Below are 17,099 nucleotides of genomic sequence, written 5' to 3'. Positions count from 1 at the left end.
TTCGGGAAGAGACTGGACAACAATCGTGCACCTATGGATGAGGACAGTGGGTGAGGAGTGAGGGAGGAGGGTGGGATGGGAACTGGGTGGAGGGGAGTTATGGTGGGAAAAAAGAGTAACTAATGTAATAATCTGAACAATAAATATTTAATTAAAAAAAAAGATCAATGGAAAAAAATATCCTCACTCCTCGAGTGTTGGCAAAGGAGAAAAGGGAACCCTCATTTAGCAATTAGCGAACTGAATTCAGGGATTCTAAATTGGTGCAGTCACTAGAAAACAGTATGAAGATTCCTCAAAAAATTAAAAATAGAACTACCATATAACCCACCATTTTCACTTCTGGGTATTTACCCAGAGACAGCCAAACACTAAATCAAAAAGATGTATGCTCCTCTATGTTCATCGCAGCATTATTTACAATAGCCAAGATGTGAAAGTAATCCAAATATCCATCAACAGACAAATGGATAAAGAAGATGTGGTACATACATAAAATGGAATATTACTCAGCCATAAAATTGAAAGAAATCTTGCCATTGTGACATAGATGGACCCAGATTGGTATTGTGCTAAGTGAAATAAATTAGGGCAAGACATATACTATATCATTGCACTTATATGTAGAATCTAAAAAAAAAAAGAAATGAACAAATAAAATAGAAACTAACAAATACAGAGAACAAATTGTTGGTCACCAGGCAGGAGGGGGATTGGTGGGAAATAGGTGAAAGAGATTAAGAAGAACAAATTGCCAGTTATAAAAATAGTTACATGGGTGTAAAGTACATCATAGAGAAATAGTCAACAATATTGTAATAATCATGTATGGTGTCCAGATGGTACCAGATTTACTATGGTGATCACTTTGTAAGGTATTTAAATGTCTAATGACTATGTTTAACACCTGAAACTAATAATAATGTATGTCAAACGTAATTGAAAAATAAATTTTAAATGAAATTTGCTGGGCACCTCTGCCCTGCCAGGCACCAAGTCATCACAATGATAGCCTTCCTATTCCAGCAAGGACAAGTTGGAGCACTGAAGACTATGCTTCTATGAGACACTTGCTCCAACAGCTTAATCTCTTTGTAGAATCCAGAATGACAAGGATCTCTGCCACCGAATCTCAAGAAGCAAAGTCCACCAAAAATGCCGGCATGAGCAGCTGCAACTTCTGAGTTGTTATACCACATCACCTACAAGAATCTCCAGCATCGTGACTATACCATGAACACCTTCTTAGACCTAAACCTGTACTTCTTGAAATTTTGGTTGCCTGAGCCCTCTTCCAGCTGAGTGTCTCCTTGTTATTGAGAGCTCAGTTTAATGATTACCCTTACGTCATCTGCTGCATTCTTGCCTGCAAAATAAAGTCCACTCAAGTCATGAAAAAAGAGACTCAAGCCCTGGCAGGATAGAGCGTCAACCTGCAGACTGAAGGGTGCCAGGTTCGATTCTGGTCAAGGGAACATGCCTAGGTTGCGGAATCGATCCCCAGTGGGGATCGTGTTGGAGGCAGCCAATCAATGATTCTCTCTCATCACTGATGTTTCCATCTCTCTCTCCCTCTCCCTTCCTCTCTGAAATCAACAGAAATATATTTTTTTTAAAAAGAAAAAGACTCAAATAATCAAAATCAGAAAGTGGGGACATTAAAAAAGAAACGAATAGCCCTGGCTGGTGTAATCAATGGTTAGAACATCGGCCCACTCGCTGAAGGGTACAAACCTGGGTTGCAGGTTCCACCCCTGGCCCAGTGGGGATGCATGAGAGAGGCAACCAATTGATGTGTCTCTCTTACATCAATGTTTCTGTTTCTCTCTCTCTCTCTCTGTCTCTCTCTCCCTCTTTCCCCCTTCCTCCCTTCCACTCTCTCTTAGAAAATCAATGGGAAAAAATGTCCTCGGATGAGGATTAACAAAATAAAAAAAATATATATTTTTTAAAGTCAATACATATAAATCAGTTGTGTTTCTACACATGAAAATTCTATTCACAATTGAATGGGTTAACTGGAGAAAGCAAGGCTTGAGCCTTACAAAATCTAACAAATGTCAAAGGGAAAGCTCGTTCTGTTAGTCTAAGCCTTGCACAAACATGCTCCCCTTGAGTGGTTATTTTACAGAAATTCCTGAAGACCATCATCCCTGCACAGCCCTTCACTCCCCCTCTTCTCCCCCCGCAGCTCTCCATGAGCACATAAAAAGCCTGCTCCTTCCCCAATTCACCGCTGGCTCTTTCTTGAGTCATACCATCTGCACCCAGGTGCCTCGAATAAACATCATTTTGATTACACTGAGCCTTGAAACCTCAGCCCCACCCCAAACCTTTCAACAATATTTTTTTAAAACTTAGAAATTAACTTCATCAAGGACATGAGAAACTTATAGAATGAAAACAAAACATGGCTGAAATAAATTAAAGTCAACAGAAATAAATGGAAATACATGCCACATTCATAGATTAGAAGACTTAATATTATTACAATGTTAATATTACCCAAAGTATTCTACAGATTAAATGCAATCCCTTTCAAAATCTCAAAGACAATTTTTTACAGAAATAGAAAACCCATTCTAAAATTTACATGGAATCTTAGGAAACTGGAAGACTCACAACTCCTGGTTTCAAAACTACTGCAAAGCTACAGTAATCAAAATAGTGTGGTCTTGACATAAAGACAGACATGTAACCCAATGGAGTAACAGAGAGCCCAGAAATAAATCCTCACATATATGATCAAATAATTTTGATAAGCATGCCAAAACCATTTAGTAGGGGAAAGAACATTCCTTTCAACAAATGGTGCTGGGAAAAGTGGATGTCCACATGCAAAAGAAAGAAGTTGGCCCCTCACCTATATACAAAATATACAAAAATTAACTCAAAATAGATCAAGGAAATTAATGAAAGACCCAAAACAATAAAACTCTTTGAAGAAAACATAGGATAAAAGCGTCATGACATTGGATGTGCCATCATTTTTTAGATATAACACAGGCACCCCAATTCCTCATGCGAAATTACAGTTGAGTCAACCAGACAGTGGGTCCCTGAGAGAAGGGACCCTATTGACCTGGCAGAATAGAAGCACGCAGAGTAAAAAGGCAACCCACAGACGTTTCTTTACTGCAAGAATATTCACCTCGTCACACTGACCACATGGCTGTTCATGGGCACTCACCTGGCCTGCATCCAGCCTTTAGGCCAGAGAGGTCTGACCTCAGCATCCAGAAACATCTTCACATAATCCTCCCAGGAATGGACTTTGTTGTTCTTCTCCAGATCATAGCTCTCCAGTTTTATCCTCACCACATGGCAGAGCAGCTCCCTAAGGAGTAGGCAAAAGTCAGAAACTTCAAACCACCCCAAATGCTTCTTCAAGGTTTTAATCATGTGCTTTCACCAGCCCTGATTAAAGTAAATGATTCTAACCTTCATTAGAAATACGGGAACATGCTCAGACACTGGCCCCACAAACCCTCCAATGAGGCAAGGACCCAGTTTGGGCACACCTGATTTCATCATTCCACTGAAATTTCTTCCGGGGTCCCATTATCCTCCTGCCCCCCTTTTCTTCATCTTCTTCCTCATCAGAACAAATCCGTTCTCTCTGCTCCTTGTCTTTCTCTTCTTCCAGCATCCTACCGGGTGAACAGAATTAAACAGGACCCTAAAGTCATCACAGGAAAACTACTTTCTCCTGTGTCCACTGCCTCCCTTTTGTCCCCCATCCCCTGGGAACTCTAAGATAAGGAGGTGGGAATGCTGATGAGAGTGATGACACATACTTACTTAGCAACCTTGGCTTGTGTGTGGGCCTGGCATTCATCCTGGTACTTGGCCATCTGCTCTGGCATTGCCCTGCCAATGGCTTCCTTAAGCTTCTGGAGAGGCTCCTTAAGACGCCCCCCCTGCAGAAAGCAGGACATATCATAAATCTGTTTTATGTACCTCTTCTTATACTGAAGACCCACTACAGAAATAATCGCACAGAGGCAGTGCAACAGCACCTGTGACATCTGTGAAGACTCAGTCACCCCTCCTCTGGGCCCCAAAGCCAACATGTCCTACTGCAGAGTCACCCACCTGTTCACAGAGGTGAAGTTTTCGAGCACGCTTGACGAGGGTGTCCTTGCTGCAGGGCAGGAATGAAGCAAGATAGGCATATACCCCAGAACGAACCTGGCTACTCAGCTCCCGAGTTTGCACCTCTATGCTGAAGAACAGAATAGTTATCAATGGGCCACAGCCCAGGCATATTCTTTCATCATTACATCATCCTACTATGGACAGGAAAGCAAGGAGCCAAGAGCAGGAAAAATCTTATCTCATCATGCAACCAAGTGGCCGGTGCAACAGATCTCCAACAGTCACCAAACAAAAATTCCCAAACCTGATGAACCTGGCTGAGTAAAGTGGGCTAAGGCTCTCAGGTCCAAGACAAGACCAAGTCAAACGTTATCAGAGCCCAAGAGAACAAGCTCTGAAGTATTAAATTTCATAAATGAAAAAGACAGAAAAGCTTACTGGAAAGTCACTGAGTTACTTGGGGTCAATATTTTCTAAAAGCACTTCCTTACTATTCCAGTTCCCAGTCCTATCCCTGATCAGGAAGTCAGGGAAATTCTCATCCCTCCAGTGTCCCCATCTAGATAAGCAAAACACCATTTCAAATAATCTTGGATCCCTTGAGCTCTCCCTATTTGGCATACTCTAACAGGCACTGTGGACATAAAGCTCCTATCTCTGCTGATCCTCAGGTGCTCTCCATAGCCCAGGCTTCCTGACCTGGCCAGGCAAGGTACTTTGCTAGAATATCCCTAAGTCTTGACAACCTTCCTTACATGTGAAAAATCCTCTGCTGTTGAGCAGCAAGCTTCCTCTGCTACATAGTGCAAAATGTAACCAGGAGAGAAGCGGCAAAGCTGGAGAGCCACATACAAAGAATCTGGTTTGGATTTATGTGTGTAGGGTTGTTTTGTTGTTGCTTTGCTTTTTTAACCCAATTCATACAGTGTAACATCTCAGAGGTTCAGGCATTTGGGAGAAGTATTACAGGATGGTGCACACTGGCCCTGGGGAGGAGAAGTGACAGCAAGGAAAGAATGACCAGGTATGCTGAGGAACACCCAGGAGAGCAGGCCCCTGGCTGTACCAAATCATCTCTTACTTTTCCCAGAGACAGGCAGGCAACACCTTCTTTTTCATCTCATCTCATGTTTGCCACAAAATCCACTTCCAACTGGCCATGACAGTGTCTAATAATGTCTGCTACCTAAGATTAGTAAGGTCTATTATTTCCTAGAGACAAATATTTTGTGTGCCCTCCCTCTTTAAAAAGAACAATAAAACAAAAATAATTTTTTAAAAAATCTCATCGGTGGTCAACTTTATGTAGTTCAATCACACTCCCAATCCCCTGGCCTGCTCAAACCCAGGCATGCTAACAGTAAAGAAACAAAAGATACTCACTCTAAGAGGATGCCATTAATATCCTGGGTGAAGAACTTCTGTCTGCTCTCTCCCTCAGCAGCTCTGGCAGCCTGGTTCATAGCAGACAGTAACATCCATTAGTGCACTTTCCCCACAGGGCCCTCACATTCACCCACAGGCACAAGAGCAGTCAGTCCCTACCGAACACCTATCGATAAAGTCCTCACCATGCCCACCTGTGATCACTATATGCTCTAGAAATGGTATATCCAGCTCTTTTCAAATGCTGCTGAAACATCTATGGACTGTCTATTCTGCCCGGGACTTGAAATAAAGTCACATAAAAGAAAATCAGAGTCAAAGCAATCATTGTGCATTTGATTTTGCCAACTAGCTAACTTTTGTTCCCAGCACTCTATCATCTAAATTACAAGTTGGAATTTGCCATACATCTGCAGTACAAAAACAATCAAGAACTGTTTTTAAACCTGCAATATTTGAAGACCTTTATCTACCAAAATAATAATAATGTGCTGCATTAGCATTTAAGAACATTATAATTCTCTGAAAATTCATAATTTACTTACAGTATATCACAAACTCCATTACCCAGACCATTGAAATTACTAACATACCTTACTACCTATGAACACAAGATATAACAGGTTACTATACAATGTTTTGCTTCCTATGAGAACACAGTTAACATCTGGATGGCAAGCTTGGAAACCCCTGAAGCAACCATAGCAAGCAGCCACAGCCCTGAAAGCACAAGTGAGGAAAGCTAACTGCCAAAGTCTTCTTAACCAGTGATTCTCATAGTTGGCTTCACACTGAAATCACCTGGCAGCTTTACCCACCCTGGACCAATCACATCAGAATCTCTAGGAACGAGGCTCATGAATTTGTATTCTTTTAAAAAAAGACTAAGTATCAGTACTCTTTAAAAGTAACTCTTGTGACTCTAAAGTACAGAGAGGATTGAGAGTCACTGATCTAAACCCAAGAGTGGCTGGTCCAAAGGCTTTAGGCAAAGTAAAACTGCAGGCATGATATACAATATAATAATGATGGCAAACGAAGGCAATAAGGTGACTACCTAAAATGAAATGATCAATCCTGATCAAGCCCTCTGAAACAGCAGGCACCAATAACTATCCTCCACTTTCATCTCATCCCACTTGCCTTCCTCACTAGTTCCTTGTCCTACCTCTGACTACTCCACCTGTCTCTTCCACTAGTTCGTTCATTACAGATGGACCCCCCAAAGTTCTACTTAGAACTCACTTCTCCCAGTAACACCTTCCCCTTCACAGCTTCAAAAACACCACAAATGCACGTAGGTCTCTGTGATCTAAATCTCTAGCAGTGGTTCTCAACCTTCTGGCCCTTTAAATACAGTTTCTCATGTTGTGACCCAACCATAAAATTATTTTTGTTGCTACTTCATAACTGTAATGTTGCTAATGTTATGAATCGTAATGTAAATATCTGATATGCAGGATGGTCTTAGGCTACCCTTGTGAAAGGGGTGCTCAACGGCCAAAGGGGTCGTGACCCACAGGTTGAGAACCACTGCTCTACAGTAAACCTTTTATTCTAAGCCCTAATCAGAATTTCCAACTACTTCTAAGAAATTTCCAATTATATCTATAAATGGATGACCCTCTGGTATACAAACCCAACTTATGCTCATAGAGAACAAGAACTGAATGTTATTCATCAATATATTTCCCATATCTACCTATCATATAATAGATGCATAGTAAATGCCAGCTGAGTGGATGGATGAACAAATGAACAGATAGCATTGAAAGAATGCAAATTAGAGGAAGGAAAACTCAGTATCAAACAACCAAACATATCTTGCAGCTTCTGCAAGATCCCTTGGCTATAGGATGGCACAGAAGCCTGAGATGAAAGGAGTCAAATGGATGGATGGAATGGTAGAAAGAAATGATGTGACTTTTAACCCATTCATCTGCCAATTCCTTATACTTTCAGAAGGAGTTAGAATTCTAACTTGGCACTTTTAATGTACTGCAATTATGATTTTAGTTTAAGAGAAAATAAAACCAAGCCATTCTTTTGCTTAAGCTTATACACTACTAGTTGTAAGATCCAGAAGCATCTTCATAGTATTCAACCTAATTACTTCAACATGCCCCACTGTTTATCAGACCCGTCATTAAATATTTTTTTTTCCTGATGCCTTTTGGATTGTGTAGACAGTATCTCTGAGGGTCTGTTTTTATATTGAAGATAATTAGTCAAGTCCTACATTTTTATTTTTTAAAGATTTTTTTATTTTATTAAAGATAGATCATTAAAATATTTTTCTTGATTTTTAGAGAAAGGACAGAGAGGGACACAGAGAGGAAATATCAATGTGAGATCAAAACATCGATCAGCTGCCTCCTGAACGCCTCCTATGTGGGATCGAGCCTGCAACTCCAGCATGTGCCCTGACCGGGAATTGAACCAAATGGCAACCTTTTGGTACATGGGACAATGCCCAACCAACTGAGTGAGCCACACTGGCCAGGGAAAGTGCCGCATTTTAAAATACAACCTTAAGGGACATCCTTGCCCAAGGAGTTGAATGAACTGATCAATCCAAGATTAAACAGAAAGTAAGCCTGGCCAGCATGGCTCAGTGGTTGAGTGTTGACCTATGAACCAGGAGGTCATGGTTCGATTCCCGGTCAGGGCACATGCCTAGGTTGTGGGCTTGATCCCCAGTGGTGAGGCATGCAGGAGGCAGCCAGTCAGATTCTCTCTCATTACTGATGTTTCTATCTTTTTCTCCCTCTCCCTTCCTCTCTGAAATCAATAAAAAAAAAAAAAAAACATTTTTTTAAAAAATAGGAAGTTAAGCCAGCCAGATCATGCTAAACTACAGTAGTTCCAATAGCCTTTTAATAAGCTGTTTCATTTATTGTAAGAAAAGCCACTTATAACCTTTCGGCACCTAGTTCAGAACCTTATATACCATACCTGTTTTTGCTTAACAGAATGAAATCTGTCATAATTTTTTTTAAAGAAGATCAAACAGGTTAGTTTTTTCCAACCTTATCCTTCTTGGATCCATGTCTCCCTGGATTTGCAATGCAGGGGTTCTAACTCAGTAGGACAGTAAGCAGGTAAGAGCAGCAGGGTGGGTGACATGGGGTCTCTGTTTCTTTTCTAGTCTTAGTATTGTTCCCATTTTATGCTTGACTAAAGAGGACCAAAACAGACCTGGGTCATCTGTATGAACCACGTTGAGAGGCTGCCAAACTAAAGGTAATAACCTAAGGGGGCAACACACCTGAGCTTTCCAACAACCAAAACAAAAGACACATTGAATCAAATCACTGGATTCTCTGGGGCCCATAAAATGTACAGTTCAAGGGAGAAAGAAATTAAAAATGGGTATGAGAAGAAAACAGTAAATAATATATGGGCAGCATTCACCAAGGTCACCCTCTTGGAGGGCCCTTTAGCATACTTAAACTTTCAAATATATTTTTCAAAGTTTTAAGTATCACTTCTAGCTAGAAAATAAGTCTAATTTGTTTCCCACAGAAAAAAATTTTCCATAAGGGATGACATCAGATTAGAATCTGCTTATGTTCTGTGGTAGACCTCAAACAAAGAGGTGGTCTCTAGTTCCCCAACCCTCCAATCTGGTGTGCACTTGTGACTCACTTTACCAATACAGTGTGGCAAAAGTGATGTGATACATACAACTTCTAAGGCTAGATCTTAAGGGCCTTATGACTTCTACAATGACCCTCTTGAAATATTGCCCTGAAACTGCCATGCACTGAAAAAAGACTAGGAAGACCAGAGAAGGCCCAGCACCCAGCCATCTTGCCAGCTGAGTGCAGGTACAAGAGAGCACCCAGGTAGGACAAAGAAGAACCACCCAGCCAACCCACAGAGTCAGGAGAAATGAATTGCTGTTTGAAGTCACTGTTTTGGGATAGTTTTTTAGTTAACAGTAGAAACTGATACATGTATCATCTAAGGCCAAGATTTAAAATCTAAACAAATTATTATTAAAATAAAAGCAATAAGAAGAAAAAAAGAAAAATGAAGGGAGTGAAAAAGTGAGAAATACATAACATTGCTAATGTTATCGTTATATACATCAAGTTTAATTTAAGCTTTTAAAATGCAATATCCAGTTCAAGATCTAGGTTAGGGCTCCTTATTAAGGATCCAAATACCCATGTACGGCTTTTGAAATTGTATGCAATTCCTGTATACATAGGCATTTTTCCCTAGGAAGACTATCTTTCCCAGCATATTCTCAGGAGGGCCTGAGTCTAGAGCACTCATGCACATGGTCTGGAGGCTCCAAGTGCCCCAAGTGCAGGACCCTGTAGGAACAAAGCACCTGGGGATCCTTAGAAGTGGCATTAAGTAACTTTCTAAAATAAGCCTTCTTTTTCATGCAACCATTAAAAGTGATGAGGGCTTTATAATATTTATTAAGTGAAGAAAGCAGGAAACAATTATTCACAACTATAATTACAACTACATAAAAACATATACACAGAGGCTAGAAAAGAATATGTAAATTAAAAATAGTTTTCAGATTGTCAGGATGATGGGTCATTCCCACTTTCCACCTCATTTCCCAAAGTCTTTTTTTAATGCTGTTATAGAAGCGTCAGAAAATGACTAACGTACCAATTTCACATTTGAACATTATATTTTTCAAGCCAGTACATCAAACTCTCCTGGTCACCACTGCCCCACCAGAACCCAAGCCTACCTTACCTATGGAATCCTGAACTCTCTCTGCATTATGCCCAAGAGATAACTGAGACTTGGCAGTCACTAAGGAAGGACAGCTTGCTCACAGTGTCCATCCAGAGCACTCCAGAAAGTGAGGCTTTCTTGAATCACAGCCCAATGCTGTTTCATGTCATGTCACTTTGTTTTCACTAAATTTGTCCATCTTTCCCAAAAAAGGGAAATAATGAGTATAAGTCATTAGACTAGAATACAACCTGTGGTGGGAGTCAGGACACATCCAAGAATTGCTTTGACTTTTCTCACGACTAGCTACTGCCACACATACCTTATTCAACTTACTTAACATGACTTTCAGATGCTACAAAACAATTTGATTACAAACCGAAGGATTGAAAAGAACAAGGAGTAATGGTTGACATAAATTCTGAGAGTAATATAGGACAGTATGCTCAAACATGCCAAGTTCAGATTCAACTACTTCCAACTTAATGTCCTATTAAGATATACTCTGAGTGTGGTACAATTCATTTAAATCATTACATTCAAATAGAACACCTCACACAAACTAATGAAAATAAATAGTTTAGTTTACTTCATATATTGTATTCAAATATTTTTTGGAAGTGAGAAAATCATTGGTAGCACTAGTTAACATTTACCCTGCCCTAAAACACAAGGGATATTATACCTATATTGATTCTGGAACATTATGAGAATCATCACTGGTTTAAAACTTACAGCTATATAAAATAAAAATAAAATCTTACAGCTATGGAGTGTAAATGCCACAGGAGCTGCATGACAAGCCCAAGGTGAAAGGTTACTTTAACTGAAGGGTCAATGTCATCATGACTAACAACCCATGCTTGTTTATAGGTTACTGAATTGACAGTTCTTAGTACTCTAGGGATCAATTCTCAGTTACCAGGGAAAAACAGCAATGGCTGCTCATTCTGATAGTTGTTGCTGTTTTTAATAGAACATGAAGAGCATTTCAGGTTCTGCTCCTTGTCATTTATTACCATTTAGGCATTCTGTAATCAGTACCTAACATTGATGACATGCAAGTCTAGGGAGCAACTGAAACCCAGTGACAATTAAGTATATATTCTATGTGTAACATGTCTGCAAACTTTAGTGAATTTCCAAAACCTTCAACAGATTACTAATAAAAAGGTGGATCTCTGCCTTAGCTGCTTGCTACCAACATTAGTGTCAGTCTATCACACAAAAGGAAAAATACTCTGTGGGAAAGGAACCTACAGGCAGAAAATAGAGAGAAAAATCTCCCCAGAAGAAAGTATATTTTCTAAGAGTTAAAGAACCACAAAAGGTCTAAAAATGATATCTGACAAGCAGAGCTTACACTGTTTCCTCACTTGGGATGAGAAGAGAGCCTGGAAAAGATTACAGTAAAATTGCCAATTCACTAAGAGTTGCTCTGGGCAGCAAGCTTCACGCGGTGCAGAACCAGTGTCAATCTGCCCAAACCGCTTCCAGGAAAGCCTGGCCACTCTGTGTCACCATACCTGAGCCAGCTCCTTAACGCGCTTCTCCAGGGGTGCAGGCAGGCCTTCAGGGAGGGAAGAGGGCTGCCTGAATTCCTGGTCCAGTCCCACCCCAAGGGAATCGCTTTCATCATCCATATCGCGGAAGGGGCTTCCTTCTGGAGACTCACTGAGCAGATGCTCCAAGTCCAAATCAGTCAGTGAGTCCATGGCAGTGGCTGCCTGAAGCAAGTCATTGTCAGAAGTGGAGCCGAAGAGCGACAGCAAGGGGTCAGAGGTGCCCTCCAATTCCCGTAGGCCCTGGGCTTCTGTTGACGAGACCGCTACAGACTTATGCTCTTCGTCCCTCTTTCTCTGAGATTCTTTCTCCTTTTGAAATTTCTTTAGCATCTCTTTAACATTCAAAGCCCCAGAATATTTCTTTTTTTTCTTCTCTTTACTGGCATTGAGGGCGGTGAAGCTGCAAGTAAGGGGGAAACTGGTTACTAAGGCTGCAGTACACCATAAAAGGGAAATTTACAGAGGGGCTTCACCCCTGTTCCCAGCACAATGGTCTCCAGGAACCTCAGTCACAAGTCCACCCTCCTCCCTCCTCTTGGCACATGGAGCTCCTTCTTACTAGGACCAAAGCTTGAGATTTAACACAGGTTAGCAAAACTGTGTCACCAAGTGCTATATACCCAGTGGCTTTTAAAAAACACTGCCAGGCTGAAATAAAAGGATGCAAAAAGGGGATGAGCAAGGAATGTATTGAAAGGGAGAAAACAGGAGCAGCAGCAACTTGAAGGGCGGCTGGGGTGAGACTCAGTGAGGCAAAGAAAGCAGAACCAGAGAAGACAAAGGCAAACAGCAGAGATAGAAGGAAAACTGGGGCAGAGGAGATGTGCCCAAGAGAACAAGAGACAGCAGCAATCATACAGTGACAGAAACCGCCGCCAATACTGACAGTGGGACAGAGAGAACTCTGGGTGTCTGACACAAAGAGATGTGAGGGCACTGACTATGCCCACATGGCACTGTGCGAGGCATGAGAGGGAATGAAAGGCCAGGCCCAGCTGTCTCATCTGAAGCTGAGAGGAGGAGCACAAGTCAGCTCCTAGGTGTCCTGCCCTAACAGTTCAGGTTTTATCCTAGCAAAGAAGCTGCTGCCTCTCACCCGGCTTTGGAAAACTTGGACTTTTTCGATTTCTTCTCCTTGTCATAAGTGTCATCTTTTTTCTTCTTCTTTATCTTCTCACCACCTTCCTTCAGCTTCCGCTTCTGAGAATTAAAGACAAGGCACAGTTACACGGCTCCCTCACTCAGGAAGCAAGTACGCGGCGCCACACTGGCCTTGCTCTGTCCAGGCCTATCCTGAGAGCTGTCCTACTTTGTTCTGTCATCAACAAAAGCTTTCAGATCAGTTCCTGGACCACAGACCAGTGGCAGGTCAATACAGCCATTTCCACCAACACTGTCTCCTAGAAGCATCTGAGGCTAAGACAACAGTGACCATTGTAGAGCCAGAAACCTTTCTAGTTTGAAATGAGCTGTATGTGGGCCCTGCCTCTCATGTTAAACACACAGGCAGTGATAGATTTCAAAATAAACTTATCTTAAGGCTAACTTGTTTTTACTGGGTGACACCCCTAGGAACTGAAGACCTCTACATGTCCACGGAAGAGACAGGGCAATACTGATGCAAACTTCCCTCACTTCACACCCTTCACTGCCCTCATCCCCACCCTGAGATGACCTCAAGAAAGAAATCCCTGCCAAGCTGGCTGGGACTCACAGCACCTCACTACAGCACAGGTGGGAAAGATGAACTGTCAACCTTGGCATACCTCATGTCTTTCTGCCAATCTCCTAAGCCAGTGGTCGGCAAACTCATTAGTCAACAGAGCCAAATATCAACAGTACAACGATTGAAATTTCTTTTGAGAGCCTAATTTTTTAAACTTAAACTATATAGGTAGGTACATTGTTATTAACTTAATTAGGGTACTCTTAAGGCTTAGGAAGAGCCACGCTCAAGGGGCCAAAGAGCCGCATGTGGCTCGCAAGCCACCGTTTGCCGACCACTGTCCTGAGCTATCCTAAAATGGCACATATTCTAGCAAGTCACCGACTGACCTCACAAAGTTTGTTTTTTTTCAAACGCACTTCTGAAATTCAAAAGCAAGCAATGTTCTAACCTTTGGAGATTTTTTCTTCTTTTCTTTAATAAAGTCATCCTCAGATTCTGAAGCTTGTCGAAACTGCAGGGTTCCTGAGTTAATGTAAAATCCTCCATACTTTGTAGTCAAAGAAGCAGGAACAAGCTCATCATACTGAAAGGGGAAAAACAAATAGCTGCAATTGCTGCTACTACAGTCCAAAGATGCAGAGCAGATGTTTCCCTATCACATTTCAGACCAAATGCCTACACGTGCTTCTGGTCCATCATGACCATCTGAGCTAGAAGGTGTTTTGGGCAGATCTCGTATCCTTTTCAGTGAAGAAACCAAGACCCAGATCAAGGGTATCTCTTCCTCCCTCGTCAGTGCAGCTCCTTCCTCATGCTAAAGGCAGGCCCACTCTGACCCATCCCCTAGCTTCTGGGCCATTACCAGTGGGAGCAAGGATGTGGTCATTCCTATGTGGCATTTTCATTAAGTACGTACCGCCTCAGAGTTATCGATGAAGGAATCGGATTCATCATAACCATACCCCATATCAATCAAGTCCTGTATTCGGTCTTTTCTACGTTTTTTTCCACCCTAAAATTTAAAACAGATTACATGCTTCTTTTTTTTTTTGTAATTCTAATAAGAACACATAACGAGATCTACCTTCTTAACAAATTTTTAAGTCTAAAGTCACATGCTTTTTTTTAATCCACAGAATTAATTGTTGCCTTATTCCATCAGCTAGTGACTAAAGGGTATAAAGCACTCAACAGTCACACTCCCCCTTCCCAAATCTCCTTTCCATAAAGGCCTTTTAAAATAAGACAGATTGCATAAAATGGCCTAAGACAGAAGAGACCAAATGGCTTCATATGCCTTTTACCAAAATATTTATTCTAAGGATCAATTCTCAGGGTAAAATTTATTCTAAGGATAAATTCTAGGGGTTCATTCGTCCATTTAGCTGCATATACTAGTCCTACCACATGCATTTTCTGTATCTTCATGCATTTGTTTATAACTGCATTCTGTTCTCTCCAAGCTCTACACTTGTTTCCACATCAATGTTGATTAGATGATACTCCACTAAAAGAATGTGGAAATGTCTAGAAACCTCTCACAAAGAGAAATCTTACATATTTTTCTTCAAATTTCCGGGCAAGGGCCTCCACTTTATGCCTTTCCTTTTCTTCATCGTTAAAAGGATCTGAGAGATCTTTCTTCTGTAAAGAGACCATTTCACAAAATAAAAATTACCAAACATTCCCACCATGTATTCATAATATATTCACTGACTACTCGACACCTATAAAATGCAAAATAGTAACAACTGTTTTTCAGAAAAGACAAGGTAGAATACATGCTACTTCCCATCAGTGTTTACCTTAGCAGTTTAAGAAAGAAAAACTTCCATTCATGTAATTCATCAAAACTAAATGCCTACAATTACCCATCACATCACTAGGTCCTGCAGAGATCCAAATATGGCAAAGGGCCTTTAGTCAGGGATGCTCAACCTATACAGACATGTGTTTCAATGTAGTTAGTTTTTGTCAACCTAAAAATTATTTTATGTACTTAAAAACATTACTGTAAGAAGGGATTCACTTCCAAAGCAGTCAGTGGCTCATAAAGGTTAAGAACTCACTGAATATAGCACAAGTTCTTAAGAGTTATTCTGCCTTTTGGGCAGAATGGTATAAATTTGGTCTTCTCTCAGTTCTACTGAAAATCAAACCTAGGTTCATGGCAGTCCCTTTCTTTGGACACCTATCTTGAAGAATCAGTAATCTCTTTCCTCCCAATGTCAATACTCACTCCAAATATTCTAAGGATAAATTTTAAGGGTTCATTTGTCCATTTAGCACATATACTAGTCCTGCCGCATGCATTTTCTATATCTTCATGCATTTGTTTATAACTGCATTCTGTTCTCTCCAAGCTCTACATTTGCTTCCACGTCAGTGATTAGATGATACTGCACTACAAGAATGTGGAAATGTCCAAAAACCTCTCCTCCTGCCTTCCCAAAATACTACCCCATCTTCAAGGGTAATGACTGCCTTGATTTTCAACAGCTTAGATTAGTTTTGCCTGTTTTTGTATTTTATAAAGATGGAATCATACAGTATGAGCAGGAGCAGGGTAAAGAGCAACTGTAAGCATCTACTGTATACCTGTGCACTATGTGAGGTACTGAGGGTAGATTGGTCGGGTCCCATACTGTAGCATTTTAGCGTAGCTCTTAGTCAGATGGAAATTAGGCTAGTACCTGGCTCACAGAGTGTCTGAGATCATGTTGGGTTTCTGGTGTCCTAGAAAATGTTTTATTTTGTGATTGAGGCACAGGTTACATGGATGTGTTAAGTTTGTGGAAATCCATTAAGCTGTGCATTTATCAGATACACTTTTCTTTTTTAAAAACAATGTTTTTATTGATTTTGAGAGAGAGAGAAAGGAAGAGGGAGGAGGGGGAGAGATAGAAACATCAATGAGAGAAAAACATCAATCGACTGACTCCTGCATGCCTCCCTCTTGGTGCTACCACACTGGCCTGGCATATGTGCATTTTTCTTAAGTGCATAAACTATATATATAAAAAAGCCTAACATGAAAGATGGCGGCAGAGATAAACACCGGGAAATTAATGCCGCTCACAACAATTGATTAATACCTCAGAAAAACAATACGGACATCATCAGAACCACAGGAAGCCTGGCTGACTGTAAATTCTACAACTAGAAGGAAAGAAAAGCACACTGAGAGCAAGAGAAGCTGCAGAAGAGAAGCGCAGAGGTACGGGGCTCGCGCGGAAAGGGGCTGGCACCTGAGGACGTGGCTGTCTTTTTGAATCCGGAGGGAGTCACAAGCTCCCGACGGCTCTGAACTCCGGTTCCAGGAAGTCTCTGGGGACCCAGGACTCATGCGGGGAGAAACTGGACTGTCTGGCTGCGGGCGAGCTTGAGGGTGGCTTTCCCTCAGAGGTTCTTGCGGCAGTTATTGGGACACTGAGACTCGCAACTCCTTGGGGCAGGGCTGAGGATCCGCCATAGCTGCTTGCTCCACCCTTTGATTCCCTGAGACCCCGCCCCACCCAGGCTGCAGCAGAGGCTTTTGCATATGAATGCCCTGGCCCTTTGCAACCTGAAAATTACCTAACAAACTACAGCAGGGCCACAGACCCAGAACTTCCAAGAGAAGGCCCAAGGCCCCACAGCAGCTTGCATTGCTTCACAGCTGGGCCTCATCA

General features: G+C 41.4%; 1 protein-coding gene across 4 annotated transcripts in view; it reads right to left on the bottom strand.

The window, feature by feature from the left end:
- UBN1 (ubinuclein 1) overlaps positions 1-17,099 on the bottom strand; it is a 40,781-nt gene that overhangs the window by 14,969 nt on the left and 8,713 nt on the right. For all 4 annotated transcript variants that reach the window (XM_015560145.1, XM_015560143.1, XM_006757918.2 and 1 more), the window contains exons 3-12: positions 14,986-15,072; positions 14,345-14,440; positions 13,877-14,011; positions 12,856-12,959; positions 11,721-12,159; positions 5,482-5,552; positions 4,096-4,225; positions 3,802-3,920; positions 3,522-3,650; positions 3,191-3,337 (exon numbers count right to left, since the gene is read on the bottom strand). In XM_015560145.1, the coding sequence (XP_015415631.1) occupies positions 3,191-3,337; positions 3,522-3,650; positions 3,802-3,920; positions 4,096-4,225; positions 5,482-5,552; positions 11,721-12,159; positions 12,856-12,959; positions 13,877-14,011; positions 14,345-14,440; positions 14,986-15,072 (1,457 nt within the window). The remainder of the gene's footprint in view (positions 1-3,190; positions 3,338-3,521; positions 3,651-3,801; positions 3,921-4,095; positions 4,226-5,481; positions 5,553-11,720; positions 12,160-12,855; positions 12,960-13,876; positions 14,012-14,344; positions 14,441-14,985; positions 15,073-17,099) is intronic.

Source organism: Myotis davidii, unplaced genomic scaffold (assembly GCF_000327345.1).
Source record: "Myotis davidii unplaced genomic scaffold, ASM32734v1 scaffold555, whole genome shotgun sequence".
NCBI classification, from domain to species: domain Eukaryota; kingdom Metazoa; phylum Chordata; class Mammalia; order Chiroptera; family Vespertilionidae; genus Myotis; species Myotis davidii.
This window is presented reverse-complemented; position numbering and strand designations above follow the sequence as displayed.